General features: G+C 45.9%; 1 protein-coding gene and 1 pseudogene across 2 annotated transcripts in view; one reads left to right on the forward strand and one right to left on the reverse strand.

Annotated features, from left to right (window-relative positions):
• The window catches only part of LOC123405650, a 53,438-nt pseudogene extending 37,091 nt beyond the window's left edge, over positions 1-16,347 (forward strand). The window contains exons 2-8 of the transcript XR_006611978.1: positions 13,986-14,054; positions 14,144-14,218; positions 14,620-14,712; positions 14,783-14,864; positions 14,939-15,038; positions 15,314-15,941; positions 16,026-16,347. The product of XR_006611978.1 is annotated as a 25S rRNA (cytosine-C(5))-methyltransferase NOP2A-like (transcript). The remainder of the gene's footprint in view (positions 1-13,985; positions 14,055-14,143; positions 14,219-14,619; positions 14,713-14,782; positions 14,865-14,938; positions 15,039-15,313; positions 15,942-16,025) is intronic.
• A 777-nt stretch (positions 16,348-17,124) lies between these two features.
• Positions 17,125-21,592, reverse strand: LOC123406277. Its single transcript, XM_045099762.1, has 5 exons — positions 21,198-21,592; positions 19,201-19,286; positions 18,775-19,080; positions 18,559-18,645; positions 17,125-17,862 (listed from the first exon to the last, which is right to left on the reverse strand). Exons 1-5 carry the CDS (start codon positions 21,501-21,503, stop codon positions 17,448-17,450), a joined length of 1,200 nt encoding a protein of 399 aa, XP_044955697.1. The 5' UTR covers positions 21,504-21,592; the 3' UTR covers positions 17,125-17,447.
• Between the last annotated feature and the right edge of the window lie 30 nt (positions 21,593-21,622).

The raw sequence follows: 21,622 nt of genomic DNA on the forward strand, positions 1-21,622 counted from the left end.
CTTTGCCCTCGGATTTGAGATAGAAGGTGTACCCAACTGTCTCTTTTGGGTAACCTATGAAGACGCACCTTTCTGCTTTGGGTTCCAGCTTTTCAGGCTGAAGCCTTTTGACATAAGCATCACATCCCCAAACTTTAAGAAACGACAACTTTGGCCTTTTGCCATACCACAGTTCGTATGGTGTCGTCTCAACGGATTTTGATGGTGCCCTATTTAAAGTGAATGCAGCTGTTTCTAATGCATAACCCCAAAACGATAACGGCAAATCGGTAAGAGACATCATAGATCGCACCATCTCTAATAAAGTACGATTACGACGTTCGGACACACCATTACGCTGTGGTGTTCCAGGCGGTCTCAACTGTGAAACAATTCCACATTGTCTTAAGTGAGCACCAAACTCGAAACTCAGATATTCACCCCCACGATCAGACCGTAGGAACTTGATCTTCTTGTTACGATGATTTTCAACTTCACTCTGAAATTGCTTGAACTTTTCAAATGTTTCAGACTTGTGCTTCATCAAGTAGACATAACCATATCTACTTAAATCGTCAGTGAAGGTGAGAAAATAACGATATCCGCCGCGTGCCTCCATGCTCATCGGACCACACACATCGGTATGTATGATTTCCAACAAGTCACTTGCACGCTCCATTGTTCCGGAGAACGGAGTCTTAGTCATCTTGCCCATGAGGCATGGTTCACACGTGTCAAGTGAATCAAAGTCAAGTGACTCCAAAAGTCCATCAGCATGGAGTTTCTTCATGCGCTTTACACCAATATGACCTAAGCGGCAGTGCCACAAAAATATGGCGCTATCATTGTTAACTCTAACTCTTTTGGTCTCAATGTTATGTATGTGTGTATCGCTATCAAGATTCAATATGAACAATCCTCTCACATTGGGTGCATGACCATAAAAGATGTTACTCATAGAAATAGAACAACCATTATTCTCTGACTTAAAAGAGTAACCGTCTCGCAATAAACAAGATCCAGATATAATGTTCATGCTCAACGCAGGCACTAAATAACAATGATTTAAGTTCATAACTAATCCTGATGGTAACTGAAGTGAAACTGTGCCGACGGCGATTGCATCAACCTTGGAACCATTTCCTACGCGCATCGTCACTTCATCTTTCGCCAGCCTTCGTCTATTCCGCAGTTCCTGTTTCGAGTTGCAAATATGAGCAACAGAACCGGTATCGAATACCCAGGCACTACTACGAGAGCCGGTCAAGTACACATCAATAACATGTATATCAAATATACCTGATTTTTCTTTGGCCGCCTTCTTATCTGCCAGATACTTGGGGCAATTGCGCTTCCAGTGACCCATACCCTTGCAATAGTAACACTCCGTTTCAGGCTTAGGTCCAGCTTTGGGTTTCTTCGTCAGATTGGCAACAGGCTTGCCGCTCTTCTTTGAATTACCCTTCTTGCCTTTGCCGTTTCTCTTGAAACTAGTGGTCTTATTCACCATCAACACTTGATGCTCTTTACGGAGTTCAGACTCTGCGACTTTCAGCATCGCAAACAACTCGCCGGGAGACTTGTTCATCCCTTGCATGTTGTAGTTCAACACAAAGCCTTTATAGCTTGGCGGCAGTGATTGAAGGATTCTGTCAGTGATAGCCTCTTGCGGGAGTTCAATCCCCAGCTCAGCTAGACGGTTTGAGTACCCAGACATTTTGAGCACATGTTCACTGACAGACGAGTTTTCCTCCATCTTGCAAGCATAGAATTTATCGGAGGTCTCATACCTCTCGATCCGGGCGTTCTTCTGAAAGATAAACTTCAACTCCTGGAACATCTCAAATGCTCCATGACGCTCAAAGCGACGTTGAAGTCCCGGTTCTAATCCATACAAGACTGCACATTGAACTACTGAGTAGTCCTCCTTACGTGCTAACCAAGCGTTCTTAACATCCTGATCTGCCGTAGCGGGTGGTTCATCTCCTAGCGCAGCATTAAAGACATAATCCTTCTTCCCAGCTTGTAAGATTAGCTTAAGATTACGAGCCCAGTCTACAAAGTTGCTTCCATCATCTTTCAACTTAGCTTTCTCTAGGAACGTATTAAAATTCAGGTTGACTGCCGCGTGAGCCATGATCTACAACACAAATATATACAAAGTGGACTTAGACTATGTTCAAGATAACTAGAGTTTAACTTAATCAAATTATTCGCTAAACTCTCACTCAAAAAGTACATCTCTCTAGTCATTTGAGTGGTTCATGATCCACTTACACTAGCTCAAGTCCGATCATCACGTGAGTTGAGTATAGTTTCAGTGGTAAGCATCCCTATGCTAATAATATCATCTATATGATTCATGATCGACCTTTCGGTCTCATGTGTTCCGAGGCCATGTGTGCACATGCTAGGCTCGTCAAGCTTAACCCGAGTGTTCCGCGTGCGCAACTGTTTTGCACCCGTTGTATGTGAACGTTGAGTCTATCACACCCGATCATCACGTGGTGTCTCGAAACGACGAACTATAGCAACGGTGCACAGTCGGGGAGAACACAATTTCGTCTTGAAATTTTAGTGAGAGATCACCTCATAATGCTACCGTCGTTCTAAGCAAAATAAGGTGCATAAAAGGATTAAAATCACATGCAATTCATAAGTGACATGATATGGTCATCATCACGTGCTTCTTGATCTCCATCACCAAAGCACCGGCACGATCTTCTTGTCACCGGCGCGACACCATGATCTCCATCAACGTGTCGCCATTGGGGTTGTCGTGCTACTCATGCTATTACTACTAAAGCTACATCCTAGCAAAATAGTAAACGCATCTGCAAGCACAAACGTTTAGTATAAAGACAACCCTATGGCTCCTGCCGGTTGCCGTACCATCGACGTGCAAGTCGATATTATCTATTACAACATGATCATCTCATACATCCAATATATCACATCACATCGTTGGCCATATCACATCACAAGCATACCCTGCAAAAACAAGTTAGACGTCCTCTAATTTTGTTGTTGCATGTTTTACATGGTGACCATGGGTATCTAGTAGGATCGCATCTTACTTACGCAAACACCACAACGGAGATATATGAGTTGCTATTTAACCTCATCCAAGGACCTCCTCGGTCAAATCCGATTCAACTAAAGTTGGAGAAACCGACACTTGCCAGTCATCTATGAGCAACGGGGTTACTCGTAGCGATGAAACCAGTCTCTCGTAAGCGTACGAGTAATGTCGGTCCAAGCCGCTTCAATCCAACAATACCGCGGAATCAAGAAAAGACTAAGGAGGGCAGCAAAACGCACATCACCGCCCACAAAAACTTTTGTGTTCTACTCGAGAAGACATCTACGCATGAACCTAGCTCATGATGCCACTGTTGGGGAACGTCGCATGGGAAACAAAAATTTTCCTACGCGCACGAAGACCTATCATGGTGATGTCCATCTACGAGAGGGGATGAGTAATCTACGTACCCTTGTAGACCGTACAACAGAAGCGTTAGAGAACGCGGTTGATGTAGTGGAACGTCCTCACGTCCCTCGATCCTCCCCGCGAACAATCCCGCGATCAGTCCCACGATCTAGTACCGAACGGACGGCACCTCCGCGTTCAGCACACGTACAGCTCGACGATGATCTCGGCCTTCTTGATCCAGCAAGAGAGGCGGAGAGCTAGAAGAGTTCTCCGGCAGTGTGACGGCGCTCCGGAGGTTGGTGATGATCTCGTCTCAGCAGGGCTCCGCCCGAGCTCCGCAGAAACGCGATCTAGAGGAAAAAACGTGGAGGTATGTGGTCGGGCTGCCGTGGAAAAATCGTCTCAAATCAGCCCCAAAACCTCTGTATATATAGGTGGGAGAGGGGGGCCTTGCCTTGGGGCTCAAGGAGCCCCAAGGGGGTCGGCCGAGCCAAGGGGGGGAGGTCTCCCCCCCCCCCAAACCGAGTTGGACTTGATTTGGTTGGTGGGAGTCCTTCCTTCCCTTCCCACCTCCCTTTTTTTCTCTTTCTCTTTGATTTTTCTTCCAATGCGCATAGGGCCCTTTTGGGCTGTCCCACCAGCCCACTAAGGGCTGGTGCGCCACCCTCAAGGCCTATGGGCTTCCCCGGGGTGGGTTGCCCCCCCGGTGAACTCCCGGAACCCATTCGTCATTCCCGGTACATTCCCGGTAACTCCGAAAACCTTCCGGTAATCAAATGAGGTCATCCTATATATCAATCTTCGTTTCCGGACCATTCCGGAAACCCTCGTGACGTCTGTGATCTCATACGGGACTCCGGACAACATTCGGTAACCAACCATATAACTCAAATACGCATAAAACAACGTCGAACCTTAAGTGTGCAGACCCTGCGGGTTCGAGAACTATGTAGACATGACCCGAGAGACTTCTCGGTCAATATCCAATAGCGGGACCTGGATGCCCATATTGGATCCTACATATTCTACGAAGATCTTATCGTTTGAACCTCAGTGCCAAGGATTCATATAATCCCGTATGACATTCCCTTTGTCCTTCGGTATGTTACTTGCCCGAGATTCGATCGTCAGTATCCGCATACCTATTTCAATCTCATTTATCGGCAAGTCTCTTTACTCGTTCCGTAATACAAGATCCCGCAACTTACACTAGGTCACATTGCTTGCAAGGCTTGTGTGTGATGTTGCATTACCGAGTGGGCCCCGAGATACCTCTCCGTCACACGGAGTGACAAATCCCACTCTTGATCCATACTAACTCAATTAACACCTTCGGAGATACCTGTAGAGCATCTTTATAGTCACCCAGTTATGTTGCGACGTTTGATACACACAAAGTATTCCTCCGGTGTCAGTGAGTTATATGATCTCATGGTCATAGGAACAAATACTTGACACGCAGAAAACAGTAGCAACAAAATGACACGATCAACATGCTACGTCTATTAGTTTGGGTCTAGTCCATCACGTGATTCTCCTAATGACGTGATCCAGTTATCAAGCAACAACACCTTGTTCATAATCAGAAGACACTGACTATCTTTGATCAACTGGCTAGCCAACTAGAGGCTTGCTAGGGACAGTGTTTTGTCTATGTATCCACACATGTAAATGAGTCTTCATTCAATACAATTATAGTATGGATAATAAACGATTATCTTGATACAGGAATTATAATAATAACTATATTTATTATTGCCTCTAGGGCATAATTCCAACACCCAGCTGTAGCAAGAATGGCTGCAGAGGCAACTGAGGCTGAAGCTGCTAGAAACAGGCCACCTCCAGTTCCACAACTCAGAACCCTAGCTGAGCAAATTGTTTTTCTAGTGAGCGATGTCCAAGGCATGGAGAAGAACATTCAGGAAATCATGCAAAATCAGAAGAGTCTTGAGAGGGTTGTGGAGACAAAGTTCCAGAACATGGATATGAAGGTAACTAAGTTGACCACCATTGTCAGACAGCTTCAACATGAAGTTGTCTCTATGGAGATTCCACGCTAAGAGGATGAAGATGATGATGATGACGAGGATGAGTCTCCTTCTCCCACTACTACTAGGTACAACACCAAGCCTCGGTCAACTGTTGTTCCTACTCAGGAGATAGAGCAAACATCTTCAGCACAAGCTTCAACACCTTCAGGACCAGCTCAAGCTCCTCCAATATCAACTCCTCCAGATCCAAGGACTTCAGCAGACGCCTTCACAAACATTGTTCTATCGACTCCATCATCAGCTGCCCAGAGAGGCGAGTAGTTCTATACTTTTGAACTTTTTGGTAACTTGTTGCCAAAGGGGGAGGGATGTATGGATCATAGACTTTGTGTGAGAGAGAGCTTTTGACTTTATTTGCTCTCGTTTGGTTTTAAAAACTTTGTTTGTTGGATGACTTTATCCTATCTGTGTGTGATCATACGCTTTATCCAGTGTGATGCTACAATATTATCTTCTAGTTATCACATGTGATGATTCAAAACAGTAACTGCATCGGTGCATACCGATTTTTGGGTGACCAACATTCTGTTACCAAGATACACAAAATCGGTAATTTCAAACGCAAGTTTGAGTATCGGGGCCACTTGAGTTTGGCCTTCTCAAACTGTTAATCAATTTTAGGTGCCAAAGTTCTATATACCGGTATCATCAATTACCAAAAGTTCACAATTGCTTGAGTGGCTTAATCAGTCACCACCTAGTTGTCTACTATCGTTGTCCACCGAGTTTGCTGTCTTGTGTGTAATGGTTGGATTTTGGTTGATGCCTATATATACCCTTTCACCCACCTCTCATTCGTGGGAGAAGCACTCATAACACACACTTCATTGCTAGATCCATTTTCTGAAAGGGAACCACCTACTCATGTGTTGATACCAAGATATTCCAATCCCATCATTTGAAACTTGATCTCTAGCCTCCCCAAAATGCTTTCCACCAAATCAACCTCTCCTACCCATGCATATTCTATGTGAGAGTGATTTGTGTTGAGGAGACTATCTTTAGAAGAACAAGAGCAAGAAGTTCATTGATCTACCCCATCAATTACCTTTTGGAGGGTGGTGCCTCCTAGATTGGTTAGGTGTCTCTTGGGAGCCTCCTACTTCGTGTTGTGGAGTTGAACCAAGATGTTTGTAAGGGCAAGGAGATCGCCTACTTCGTGAAGATCTACCATGAGTAAGGATAGTCCTCTGTGGACGGAAGCCGTGGTGGAATAGACAAGGTCGCTTCTTTGTGGACTCTCCGTGGATGGAGCCCTCCGTGGACTCTCGCAGTCGTTACCCTCCGTGGGTTGAAGTCTCCACTAACATTGACGTACAATAGCGCCACCTATCGGAACCATGCCAAAAATCGCCGTTTCAACCTCATGTGTTTGATCTCTCTTCCTTACTACTCTATTTACACTTTCATGTTTACTTTTCGCTACTATACTATTAGAACTGCATGTATAGGGTGTATTTGACTTGTCATAACTGCCGTAGTTGCCTCTCAAGTAAAATTGGGAAAAGACAATTTTTTATCTTGTCAAGTAGTCTAATCACCCCGTTCTAGACATACTTTCGATCCTACAAGTACCGCTGGTTCCAACCCATCGCTAGTGCTAAATTTCGTAGATTATTTTGAGTAGCGATGGGTGAGGCCGAGCGCTACTGCTAAGTTAGCAGTAGCGCTGGGACCAATCCAACGCTACTGCTAAGTATATTTTCTGTATTGTCATTATTAGTTTATTTTAATTATTTTTCTTTATTATTTTATTTTTATTACTTTTCTTTCCTTTTTATTATTTTCCTTTCCTTTTCTGTTCACTTTTCTTTTTCTTTTGTATTGCTTTCTCCCTTTTTTTTCTCCCGACGGCCTCGCACACATGCAGTCGACGACGAGAACGTCTCCCTCCCACACTGCGTAAATATTACTGGAATCATGTGTTGTTTCGTATACAAAATACATACATATATATAAATGATTGTTTCTCAGGTGCGTCGAAGACATTTCACATTGAGCTTCTTTGCTTTCTTGTTCGTTGTGTTGATTCTTCTTTTCTGGTACCATGGAGTACTATCTTTCTTAGGTAATGTAGTCTTGATTCTTCTTTTCACGTATGCTTCATCGTCATCGTCATATTCCATCACCCGGGTTGCCGTATTGGTCATAGTCTACCTCGTTGTCAACTCCATCCATTCCGACGATGTTCCTTTTGCCTCTCCTCACGACAATACGACTGGGATTGGTCGGGTCGGTTATGAATAAGCATTATGTCACGTGCTTAGCGTGTATTCATGGCTCAGTTTTGGCGATGACGTTAACGTTCACGGTAGCGCTCTTTGCGTTGTATATAGACATGATAGTGAAATACTTGTTTTTTCTCTTACGACGGCCTTCGCCCACCTGACACGGAACATCACCACATCATGCTTTCCAGCATAGTTAAGCTCCCAGATCTCTTTGATCCTTTCATAGAATCTTTCTGTTGTGCCATTGGAGTCGGCCACGCATTCAGTTGTCACCCCTGAGTTCTGATAATCACCGTCCATGTCTTTGGCCTCCGTGTAAAACGTGTACCCATTGATATCGTATGCCTCATAGGACACGAGTTTGGGCGCGGGGCCATGTGCTAAGATGTGTACGAGAAACCCGTCCGCACTGCCCTCTTCCAGGGGATTAGCATGAAACTGCTCTTTGAACCAACGCAAGTCTATGGCTGCCACCGAGGACTTTGGAAACGTTTGGTTCGTGGGCAAGCGTTTGCCCTGCCCAGCCTAGCAAGGAAGCGAGTGATTTGGTTTCTGGGCAAGCTGTCTTAATGCCCACTTTTTTTTTTCGTTCGAGCAAAGGAACCAAATGTAACCTTTGTAGCTTGAACTTTGTATGTACTCTCATTTCAACCAAAAAAGAACTCGCGGCTACCCCTCAAATCTATACCACTCGGAGAAGGTTAATACTTAGGCGATTCTGGATCGCAGCTAAGCCCCCGAGTGTGACGTGAAGTGCACACTCGGAGAAGGTTAATACTTAGGCGATTCTGGATCGCAGCTAAGCCCCCGAGTGTAACGTGAAGTGCACACTCGGAGAAGGTTAATACTTAGGCGATTCTGGATCGCAGCTAAGCCCCCCGAGTGTGACGTGAAGTGCACACTCGGAGAAGGTTAATACTTAGGCGATTCTGGATCGCAGCTAAGCCCCCGAGTGTGACGTGAAGTGCACACTCGGAGAAGGTTAATACTTAGGCGATTCTGGATCGCAGCTAAGTTCCCGAGTGTGACGGGAAGTGCACACTCAGAGAAGGTTAATACTTAGGCGATTCTGGATCGCAGCTTAAGCCCTCGAGTGTGACGTGAAGTGCACACTCGGAGAAGGTTAATACTTAGGCGATTCTGGATCGCAGCTAAGTTTTTTTTTGAGACCGGAGTCTGCGACCGCGAAAGAACTTTGAGTTTGCAAAAAACTCAATCTGCTTTATATTATTTCACCAATACTTGTTCTTTACATTGCTTCAGTCGACGGTCACGTGTAGAAGCGCTTGAGGAGATCTCCGTTCCATGCTCGCGGCTCGTCTGTCTCCCTGTCGACGTTGTAGAGTCTGTATGCCCCATTGTTCAGCACCTTGGAGATGATGAAGGGTCCTTCCCAGGTAGGAGCCAACTTATGAGGTCTTTGCTGATCCACTCGGAGCACCAGGTCGCCTGCTTGGAACGTACGACTCCTGACGTGTCGCGCGTGAAAACGCCGCAGATCTTGTTGATAAATGATTGAGCGAGTCAGTGCCATCTCGCGCTCCTCCTCTAAAAGATCCACTCCGTCTTGCCTTGCTTGTTCTGCTTCAGCTTCGGAGAAGAGTTCGACTCGTGGCGCATTGTGAAGCAAGTCACTCGGAAGGACCGCTTCTGCTCCATAAACGAGGAAGAACGGTGACCGCCCTGTAGATCTGTTCGGGGTTGTGCGAAGTCCCCAAAGCACTGAAGGTAGCTCGGTAACCCAAGCGCCAGCGGCATGTCCTATCTCTCGCAGGAGTCGGGGCTTCAGACCTTGCAAGATAACTCCGTTCGCCCGCTCTGCTTGTCCATTGGACTGCGGGTGCTCCACGGAAGCAAAGTCCACTCGGATACCTTGGCTTGTACAGAATCCTTTGAATCTGTCCGAATCAAAGTTTGTCCCATTGTCCGTGATTATGCTGTGAGGTACACCGAATCTGAAGATGATGTCCCTGAAAAACTTGACAACTGTTGAGGCGTCGAGCTTCTTGATGGGCTTGGCTTCGATCCATTTCGTGAACTTGTCGACTGCCACCAACAGATGTGTGTATCCACCTTGGCCTGTCTTGAATGGGCCGACTGTATCTAATCCCCACACTGCAAACGGCCACACAAGAGGGATCGTCTTCAACGCAGACGTCGGCTTGTGGGACTTGTTGGAGTAGAACTGGCAGCCCTCACATCGGTCAACCATATCTTTAGCCATCTCGTTAGCTTGCAACCAGAAGAAACCTGCCCTGAATGCCTTGGCGACGATTGCTCTCGAAGAAGCATGATGACCGCAGGTCCCCGAGTGAATATCCTCTAGAATCAGCTGCCCCTCCTCTGGGGAGATGCATCGTTGAAGAACGCCAGAGATACTTTCTTTGTACAATTGGCCATCAATGACAGTGAATGACTTCGACCTGCGGACTATCTGCCTGGCCTGGACTTCGTCTTCCGGTAGTTCCTGCCTCAGGATATATGCAATGATCGGCACAGTCCAATCGGGGACGACAGAAATAATCTCCATGACCAGATCAACCACAGCAGGTACATCGACTTCAGTCGGATCCGTTGAACTCTTCGGTTGTACCGGCTCCTCTGTAAAAGGATCTTCTTTGGCTGAGGGAAGGTGGAGGTGCTCGAGGCAGACGTCACTCGGGACTGGTCTCCGAGTGGATCCGAGTTTTGCCAACTCATCGCTGCTTGGTTCTTCAGTCTCGGAACATGGTGAAGTTCTAGACCTTCAAACTTCTTCTCAAGCTTCCTCACTGCATTGCAGTATGTAGTCATGGTGGGGTTCCTGACGTTCCACTCTTTCATCACTTGATTGACCACCAAATCCGAATCGCCGTAGACCATCAGGCGACGGACGCCGAGTGAGATGGCCATACGCAACCCGTAGAGGAGAGCTTCATACTGTGCCTCGTTGTTGGAGGAATCGAAGTGTATCTGAAGCACGTACTTGAGCTTGTCGCCCTTTGGCGATATGATCACAACGCCAGCGCCGGAGCCATTCAACATCTTGGACCCATCGAAGAACATTGTCCAATGGGCCGAGTAGATGTGGGTCGGTTGCTGTTGTTCTACCCATTCTGCTATGAAGTCAGCCAGGGCTTGAGACTTAATAGCTTTCTTGGCCTCGAACTTGATATCACAGTACAGCATCTCCACCGCCCACTTCGCCACTCGGCCTGACGCGTCTCGATTGTGGAGAATTTCCGACAATGGAGCATCAGAAACGACAGACACCGAGTGGTCTTGAAAATAATGGGCCACCTTCTTCGCAGTCATGTAAATCCCGTAGATAAGTTTTTGATAGTGGGGATACCTCTGCTTGGAAGGAGTCAGGACCTCGGAGACGTAGTACACTGGCCGCTGAACTTTGTATGCTTTGCCTTCTTCTTCTCGTTCGACTGTAAGAACAGTACTGACGACTTGATTTGTAGCCGCGATATACAGAAGAAGGGGCTATTTACTAAGCGGAGCAGTAAGAACCGGCTGGGTGGAAAGTAGGACTTTGAGGTCGTCGAACACGACTTGGGCTTCGTCTGTCCACTCGAAGGTATCTGATTTCTTCATGAGTCGATACAGAGGAAGCGCTTTCTCGCCGAGTCGACTGATGAACCTGCTCAAAGCCGCTAGGCAACCTGTGAGCCGTTGAACGTCGTGTATTCTGACCGGCCTCTCCATTCGGACGATGGTCCCGATCTTTTCGGGGTTGACATCGATCCCTCGTTCGGAAACGAAGAAACCGAGTAACTTTCCGCTGGGAACGCCGAATGAACATTTGGCGGGGTTGAGCTTGATATCGTACCTACGAAGGTTGGCGAATGTTTCTGCCAAGTCAGTCAGCAGGTCAAAACCTTTGCGTGACTTGACTACGATATCATCCATATACGCCTCCACATTCCGACCGATCTGGTCGAGGAGACATTTTTGGATCATGCGCATAAAGGTAGCTCCTGCATTCTTCAAACCGAATGGCATAGTGATGTAGCAGAAGCACCCGAATGGGGTGATGAAGGCTGTTTTTAACTCATCGGGACCATACAGACGGATCTGATGATAGCCCGAGTAGGCATCAAGAAATGACAGACGCTCGCAACCCGCAGTCGAATCGATAATTTGATCTATGCGGGGGAGCGGAAAATGGTCTTTCGGGCAGACCTTATTGAGATGCTTGAAGTCGATGCACATTCGGAGCGACTTGTCCTTCTTGGGCACCATGACAACATTGGCGAGCCACTCGGAGTGGTGAACCTCGCGAATGAAGTTGGTCGCCAACAGCTTGGCCCACCTCTTCCCCGATTGCCTTCCGCTTGTGCGCGGCGGACCGGCGCAGGCGCTCTCGGACAGGCCGAGCAGTGGAATCCACGTGCAGTCGGTGCTCAGCCAACTCCCTGGGTACACCCGGCATGTCAGAGGGCTTCCATGCGAAGATGTCCCAGTTCTCACGGAGAATTGGGTGAGCTCGGCTTCCTATTTAGGATCGAGGGTGGTGGAGATGTTCGTCGGGGCAGCAGTGGCGTCCGTCGGGTGGATGCTGACCTTCTTCGTCTCTCCCGCCGACTGGAACGCAGACTCTGAAGCTGGCTTCTTCGAGCACATCAGGTCGGCGGGGGTCGACTATTTTCTTGTACTCGTCGAGCTCGAGGACGGCCATCTGCTGGTCGGCGATTCTTGATCCCTGCTGCAGGCACTCTTCGGCCCGTTGCCGATTGCCTATGATGGTGATCACACCCTTCGGGCCTGGCATCTTCAGCTTCAGGTATACGTAACATGGACGGGCCATGAAAGCGCTCTGGAAGTCGACCACTTCAAACGTCAGCTTTTCCTTGCGGAAGTTCTTGTCGGAGCCGAAAACGACGTCCAACGCGATCTAGCCGAGTGACTTGGCCTTCCGTCCAGGGACGACTCCATGGAACTGCATGCTGCTCTCGCTGAGTTTGGACATCGGGATGCCCATCCCCTTGAGTGTGTCGGTGTACATGATGTTCAAGCCGCTGCCGCCATCCATGAGGACTTTGCGCAGTCGGACTCCTTCTACCACCGGGTCGACGACCAGAGCATGTCTCCCCAGGGTGGGTACATGTGCTGGATGATCCGACTGGTCAAAGGTGATCGTAGTCTGAGACCATTTGAGGAACTTGGGGCTGGCAGGGGTGGCCATGTTCACCTCTCTATTCAACAGCTTCAGTCGACTCTTGCTCTCGACGTTAGCAAAAATCATCAGGGTTGCATGGACTTGGGGGAACGGATCCTCCTTATCCTCCTCATCCTGTTCATGGTCCTTCTCACTCGGTTGCCCTTCGCTGAACCCCTGGATCAGGAGGCGACATTGTCGAGTGGTATGCTTCGCATATATGGGGTTGCCCTCTTCGTCCATCTTCGTATGAACCGGACACGGCTGGTCCAGGATGGGGTTATTGAACTGCTTCTTCTTTGGGGTGAACTGAGCCTTCCCTTTGCCCTTGAACTTGGCATTGGTTACGGCTGCAGCTTCTGCTTGCGGAGCGGTCGGAGCTTTCTGCTTCTGCTTCCGAGTGTTGTTCCCACCTCCTTCAGCGACTGTTTTGTGCTTGCCGCTTCGGATGCGGTCCTCTTCTTCGCCATTTGCATAGCGTGTCGCTATCTCCATCATCTTGCTCATGGAGATGTCGCCTGTTCGGCCAAACTTAAGGTACAGATCCTTGTACCGCACGCCTGCCTTGAAGGCGCAGACTGCTTGATGCTCGGTGACGTTCTCCACCGTGTGGTAGAGAGTTGACCAACGCTGGATGAAGTCGCGCAGGGGCTCATTCTGCTTCTGGACGCAGTGCTGGAGCTCCACGAGGCCAGCAGGGCGCTTGCACGTCCCTTCGAAGGTCCTGATGAACACCCGGGCTAGATCTGCCCAGCTGTAGATGCTTGAGGGGGCCAACTGGTTCAGCCACGCTCGCGCCGAGCCGTCGAGCATCAGAGGGAGGTGCTTCATGGCGACATGGTCGTCTCCTCCTCCGATCTGGACTGCCACTCGGTAATCATCCAGCCACGTTTCTGGCTTGGACTCCCCTGTAAACTTGTTAATTCCCGTTGCCAATCGGAAGCTGGGAGGGATGTCAGCCGAACGGATGGCTCGACTAAAACACTCGGGACCAGAAACGATGGCCCTAGAGAACTTTTAGTGTGAAGGCGTTTCAATCATAAGAAAATGATTTAGAATCCTAGTAATTGTCAGACACTTAGTTTATTGCATTGTGTGCTCAGTTGACATCAATTATTTTATGATGATCCAATTGATTTCAGCTCCCCAAAGTACTTGGAATGAACTCAGTTGACAGAGTACTGTTGGATGCGCCCTGCACAGGCACTGGAGTAAGTATAATCCAATTCATATTATTCTTCTGTACTCAGTATAGTCTTGGCTATTTCAGCTGATAGTCAATCTCACTCTGTTTCTGCAGACCGTTTGGAAGGATGCACAAATAAAAACATCTAAGGACATCGATGACATCAGGAATTGTGCTTTCGTACAAAAGGTGCATTTTATTCACGATTTACAAATAAATACACGTTCTCCAATTCAAACCCATTCCCACTTTCAAATTAATGTTAGTTAGTAACCCAGTAATTCTCCAAATTAAATCTGCTCACCTCCACATGCATTTTTTTAGTTGGTTTTGAAGCAATTAGTATCGCTGTGTCTCTTATCTCTTATAAAGATGACGTATAAGTACCATATATTGTTATATTCTATCTGCTTAGTCATTATTTTCCAAATTATGTCTGATTGTAATTTAAACCTTTCAACTTTACTGTTTCCATTAGAAGTTCTTAGGCTCATGATATAGCATGGTTAATTTATATTCGCAGTAAGAGCCTCAATTACCTTGCATTTTTAGCATACCAACTCTGAGCAACTGATAAACTTGTTTTGCAGCAATTGCTCCTAGCTGCTATTGATTTGGTTGACGCCAACTCCAAAACCGGTGGTTACATTGTTTACTCTACTTGTTCGATGATGATTCCAGAAGTAAGTACATTTTGTTTGTTTGCTGGATAATGATTGAACTTCAGCAACTGAACCCTCCCCTTTTGTGTAGAATGAAGCAGTCATCGACTATGCCCTTAAAAAGAGAGATGTGAAGGTTGTTCTTGTGGATTAGATTTTGGACGCCAGGGTATGTTAATCTAACACCCCCCCCCCCCCCTCCCTCCTCCTAAAATCTGGTACTTATGTTTCCCTGTTTATTGTACAGATTCATCCGGTTCCGGGAGCATCGCTTCCATACGTCTTTAGACAAAACAAGGAGGTTTTATCCTCATGTCAACAACATGGATGGCTTTTTTGTAGCCAAGGTACATTTTATGATGTTTGGATTATTTACCAGGAGTGACAATAACTGAACTATAGAATCACATGTTAGCTTCTTGAGGTGCCTTATCTTTCATAGCATGAATTTTGATCCAAGAACTTTATGTAAAAAACTAACTTCTGTTTGCTAATAGTTTGATGATTTCATTTAACATTAATCTGTTTAGAATGTATTTAAGTTATCATGTATAGTTGACTCTGTAAAAGTAAAATTATAAAATATAGAATAAAATCTGATAGGGTATTTCATTTCATACAGCTGAAGAAGATGAGCAACACAATTCCAGCATCTTCCGAGTCATCTAAAGAGCCTGAAGAAGCAGCCGAGGGTGTTGTTGATCCTAACCATGATGAGGAAGATGAGAAAGATGTTCCTGATAGACAACCCACTAGTCGAAGAATCATAAACAGGGAAAGAAGAAAAAATGAACAAGCAAGCACCCCTGAAGGCGAGGGAGACCAGAGTCAGGCACCTGAAAGACCTGCAAAGCAGCTCAAGAACAATAAGGGGGTGAAGAAAAGTAGTGGCCCTAAAAGTGCTGAAATGAACGGAGATAAGAAAGAAACAGGCAATGAACAAACAGAGCAGGTCAAGAGCCACAAGGGTTCCAAGAAAATTAAAGGCCCTAAAGATGCTGGAATGGATGTAGATGAGAAAGAAACACCCAGTGAGCAAACAGAGCAGGTCAAGAGCCATAAGGGTGCGAAGAGAAGTAACGGACCTAAAAGCACTGCAATAAATGGAGAGAAGAGAGATGGCCTGCTTCTGATAAAATTAAGAAGTCTGGTTCCAAGAGCGCCTCAGGGAGTCTGATGAAAGAGAAGAAACCGGTCTCCAAGGAAGGAAACAAGAAAAGGAAATGGCAATTCAAGCTGAGGCGGGACTGGTGAGACGCTTATCTTTGGCCTATTGTTCATTTGTTCTCTCTTGCATTTGCGTGATGATTCTTAATTGACTCTTTCACTGACAGGGAGGCAAAACAGAAGTCGGAGAAGAGGGCGAAGGTATGAGAACTGGTGGTTCAAGAGAGCCACATTAGCCTTAGAAGACGAGATTTAAAGTGAAACTTGATGTGCTATATATGAAGAAATGTAAAAGGAGCAACTGTACACTCAATTTTGGTCTACGTACTTGTGGTGAAGCGAAATTTTGTTGTACGCTGGAGGTGATTGTGTAATCTAATCACTATATTTTTGTTTCTCTCTTGGAGAGTATGACCAGTCATTGTAGTTTTTCTCAGTGAAGTCATCATGGACACTGAGGCTCCTATTACTGAATGTTGTTCTGGGCAACCTACCGTGTTTGATCGTTCATGTGGGCTACATAGGGTTTGCACCGTGCTTGATTGAATTGTTCTGTGCGGCAGCTCAAGTTCTACTGATGCATGAGCAACGTTTCTGTTGGTTTTTTGCTCAGCTGAGTTCTATTGATGCAAGAGGAACACTTCTGTCGTTTTAGAAGATGCTTCTAGGGAAGTGTAGAATAGTGAAGATTTTAATAAATACATTTGTTTGAGCGGCAACTAACGCGGAACGGAAGGAGTAGATTCATTGCAATCATAGCTAAGCCATAGGGAATAGCGTAGATTTTATAGAAGTGTGGAATATCAAAGATTTTGTTACTCCATCCTATCCTGATACATCCTTTTAATCCATAAATAATGTAAATTGGAGGGAGTAGCGTGTTTTATTCTGTTATATCAATATATATAGATCCAAAAGAAATTGCTCATCTCTTCATATGCGAACAGCTTCCACCCAATCCCAAACTTGATGAAGTCAAGTTCTTTAGAATTATACCCAATCTGTGATATGGTGCCCTCAGGATTAGATTCAAACATGTTAGTGTTACCAAGAGATCCAAAGCCTAGGAAATAAATAATCTGGACAAATCATGCAATGTTTTAAACAACCATCAGCTATCACTATTTCAGCGATTGCCGCTTATAGCAACTGTGCTTTCAGAATGCACATCGAATAGCATCCAACTGCTAAATGCAACAATTAGCAGAGGAAGTTTATGCCTGTAGCAGATACATCTTCAGACTATAACATCGTCAAATGCAACAATACCAAAAATGCATAGTTTTTTCTATTGCAATTCTTTAAAACCCAAATGTTTCAGAACATCCCACTTCCAACCAACCGAGCATAACATCGTCATGTAGAACACCAGGGCCATAGCCTTGCTACAACACATATAGCCAAGGCGTCGAAAACTTCAAAACCTAGGAGTTTCGCATGAGGACATTACGCATAACAGATTTTCGTCACCATCTCCAGATCAGCTACTTTTTAAGTTCTAGCATTACCACTATGCACTAGTATATAACTTCGGTAGACTCTCCTTGATGCACAAAACCTGCATTGTTTTGAAGATTGCTTCACAGGCTTCAGTTCATGGTCTTGTAGGCCCTGAAAGCGACGAACACCGTTGCAGCAGCTGCAACAACAGCAAGAGTGGTGTAGGTGTCAGACCTATCCCAGGTCTCGAACCAGGTGGGCATCGGGCAAATCTTCATGCGACCCTTGCTGGGGGCAACACTTTCTTTGACACTCTCTGCCTTGGGGCTCTTGTGGTTCTGCTCAGCTGTAATGCTCTTGTCCTGTTTTCCTTCTGGCAGATCACTTTGGCAGCAGCTAAAGCCTCCTCCATTGCCCTGGCAGCATCCACCTGCAGGTGCACCGTCAGTTCCATTTGCTTTAGGGGATTCTTTGGCGCTTGATTCTTCCCCAGTCACACCATTCGTCATGTGCCTAAGCTCCAGAGCTTTCTTCTGCTGCTCCTCAGACATACCCAACTGACCCCTGCATGACAGGATAGCAAGTGTAAAAACCACACTTCAAAGAGGGGTATGCAGCTATGGAGCGAACATAGGGCAAAAGGTCAATGAAACATGAACAAGACATATCAGGGCTTTATACAACATTTGCAAAACAAGATTGCATCCTTTGCTATTGGTCTGGTTGCAATGAGATTGACCATGACCACAGAAAGGTCATTTTTCAATTTCTGAAGTCACCACAAATAAACAAAGCAAGGCCATTTGAAAATACAACACAGTAGTAGCTTACATGGCATCACACGAACAGAAAAGTCCTACAAATGAGTGCTTAAACATAATTGATGAAAACTACGCAGGCAGTACGAACAACCTACAACATACTGTCTAGATGCTTATAGTCACACTAGTCTTACTTTACTATAATACACTACTTGAAGTAATCAAATCATTTCCAAATAGAGTAACCAGTGCTATAGGCATACAAGTACTAGAACACACAACAGGCAGTTTTTATAATATTATCAGATTATTGATTTAGGCTCAGAATCGATGATGTATAAGCACGCCCGAGGCAAGATAGAACAGCAAGTGAAAAGGACGCAGATCTGAAAATGCTGATAGTATTCGATGACACTACAGTATTGGTGAAACACTAACCAAATATCCTCTTCAGTCAAAATCAACACATGAAATTGATCAACTAAAAGAGGAAGCATACCTCCATAGACGGTCCACAATCGCTCCTCTTTGTCCAACTTGTCTGTGCAGTAACTCAGGCACATCATCAGGGGCAACATAACCATACCTAGAATTACGAATACAGTAAGCAATGACTGGGTTTTGACAAAGTAAAGTTAAAACAGAGTGCTACAGGAAGGCATTGAGATTCCCAGGGCACGAGAATGTAGATTTTATGATAGTTCCTGGTACATACCAATTACCAGTCACTTCTCCCTTGGCACCTGGACTGAATATGATGACATTTCCTGCATACTTATGACCTCCCACATGTGAGCATGCACTAACAGCCACGTGATCATCAAGACCTTCTGCTTCAATCTCTTCCTTGAACCTTGTAATCAAAGCAGGACCACAAACACCACACCTTTTATCCCTGCTTCCATGGCAGCAGACAAAAACAAAGGAACCTCTTATAGCCTCAGGAGATCCAGGAAGCCATTCAGTATCTTTCACGAGTACTTCTTCAACAAAATTGTCAACATCAAAGTGGGTCAGCCCTCTGCAAAGATTACACCATGTATTGAAGAAAACAATCAGTTGACTTATGTATTCCATTACCTAATAAATATTAGTAGAAAGGGAAAGACTGAATGTTTATTTCTTTGCAGCTTTCAGTTACCTGTATCGAATCATATCAGGAAAAATCAACACGTCTCCAAGAGATGACTCAGTGCCGTCTTCTCCTTCACAAATGGTCAGCTTGGTCTGAGAAAATAGAATAGACCAGTTGTTAGCAATAAAAAATAACACATGGGAAAGTCTGGTCTATTAATCTATCTAGTCATTATAAGGTGCTTGTCCGTAAGCACAAATCACATTGCTATCAGGTCAGGCACACATGCACATCACAAAACTAATACCCCCCCCCCCCCCCCCCCAAAAAAAAAAGGAAAGCGACAAGAATCAGAAATAATCAGACAACTTCCAACAATAGACTAATAATAATTACGCCAATCAAAGAATAATTACTTGAACTTAAAAGAGAATATGAAAAAAAGAACATAGGCAGTAACTAGCAAAATGAATATGAAGAGAAGAACATAAGATAAAAGACAGTAACCAGCTTAGGAAGATTAATATCACTGAGCAATAACACTTTAGATTGGTAGAATCTGCAAAATGCTCAACAGTGACATACCCTCAGAGGAACATACACTTAGTGGTTATAGTTGGGCCTGCTTTTCGTTCACTTTGTAACTGCCATGTACCAGGTAACTACAATTTTTTGTCTGTTGCTTAGATCCTACCATCCTATACCAAGGAGCAAGACGGCCAAGACCCACACAAAGAAATAAAGCAAAGGATCTTCTACACTCAAATGCACCAAATAAATCATGCAAGGACACCTAGACAAAACCAAAAAGAAGCCACAGTACTTTTGTGGTTCTATTAATAACAACTCCATATATCACACAATCGATGTTCCCTAGCATACACTCTGTAGATCACGTGATTAATGTTTCATAACATAAACCCCATGTATTGCACTATGTGGATATAAAGACAAAAAAGAATAAGGTCCTAGCCCTAAAGGGGGACAAGAAATATTGCTGCACATACCACCATATGATTTCAAAGGTGCATGACAAACTCTAACCAATACAGACGGCAAGCAAATAACACAGCAAAGGATGGATTAATCAAATGATGAGAAAACATCTAAACATGAACAAATAGAGCCTGGGTTTGAAGTAAACTACATTCCCCGCCCCTTCAAAGATAGAGTAACAGGATATGAGATAAACCCCCCAAAATGTACAGTGTGTGGATTTAAACAAAGCCATATTATCATAGCCAGATGAACCAGAAATCCATATGAAACAGTTACAAGGAGTCAAGGAGCTGTACATGTAAATAAATTGGGAACCCACCGGCTATATTAGCACTGGAAATGAAATCTGATACACAACTTCATGAACAAAATCCATTGGATGCAGCGAGAATCCAGCAGAAGGACGCTGTGAGTCAAATAACTGGATAGAGTAATCCAGTTACCCAAACAATACCAAACACGTCTGAAACATATAACACCAAAATTCGACTCGCACGGCCCATACACACGCGCTAGAATGTGGGGATTCGACACCAGTTCAAACCCCAAGAGCACTATTCACATGTCCCGTTGAAAGTTGAAACAACAATAACCTAAAGGAGAGCACCAAGCGACCAGATCTTGCGTGAAGAAGCGCCAAAACAAAGTGCGGACAAAATTAAGTACAGAGACACCAATCTACAGACATAATCGGCACCAAATAGTAAGCATATCAACACCACTGGCCACCGTAATTAAGCGAGCTTCTACCAATTCAGAAACAACAGACTGAAGCAAAAGCAATCGGAAACTCGCCAACACTCGTCGGATCGACCGATTAGCAGTACATCAGCAGCACCATATGCACCAAATCGCAGTACCAAGCAACTCGAGCTAGTCGAAAACTAGTCATCAGCTAAATCGTAAGCTCGGAGCAAGCAGCAAACAGTTTCCACTGCGAACAACTATACTAAAACAACACTAGCATACCAGAAGCAGAGCAGAGAGCAATACCACATCACAGCCAGAACCAAATCGGCCATTCACAAAGAGAACCGAGAGGGAGAGGGGGAAGCGATGCTCACGCTCTTCTTCAGGTCGGGCTTGCGGGCCTTGATGGCGGCGGCGAGGAGGCGGGGGAGGCGGTCGGACTCGGTGGCCTCGAGGTGGGACGGCCACTGCTCGGGGCCCTTGTAGCAGAGGAACACGTGGCGCTCGTGGAAGCCCACCGTCCCGGCGAGCTTCTCCTTGTGGAACTCCTCCCGCTGGAACCCGAACTCCTTGTCCAGATCGGCGGCCGCGGCGGGGAGGGGCGCCTCCGGCGCGTCCGAGGCCGGCGGCGGGGGGAGGGCGTCCCCGGCGGTGGGGGAGGAGTGGGCGGGATCGGCCATGAGGAGGAGGGGTGCGGTGCTGCGGCGGTCGCCGACGGCTTGGGGCGTGCTGGGGAGGGAGGAGCGGCTCAAATGGAAATTGCTTGGAGAGTCTGAGGGGAAATGGGAAGCGCCTCGGC

This window comes from Hordeum vulgare, chromosome 6H (assembly GCF_904849725.1).
Source record: "Hordeum vulgare subsp. vulgare chromosome 6H, MorexV3_pseudomolecules_assembly, whole genome shotgun sequence".
NCBI lineage: Eukaryota > Viridiplantae > Streptophyta > Magnoliopsida > Poales > Poaceae > Hordeum > Hordeum vulgare.

Bases quoted from the DNA above. Each gene is read 5' to 3' on its own strand.
- LOC123406277 (XM_045099762.1), bottom strand. From the start codon at position 21,503: ATGGCCGATCCCGCCCACTCCTCCCCCACCGCCGGGGACGCCCTCCCC. The intron at 19,081-19,200 runs GTAACTGAAAGC...TAATCTTTGCAG, and splicing joins CCTGATATGATTCGATACAG to AGGGCTGACCCACTTTGATG. The intron at 17,863-18,558 runs GTATGCTTCCTC...CCTGTCATGCAG, and splicing joins ATTGTGGACCGTCTATGGAG to GGGTCAGTTGGGTATGTCTG.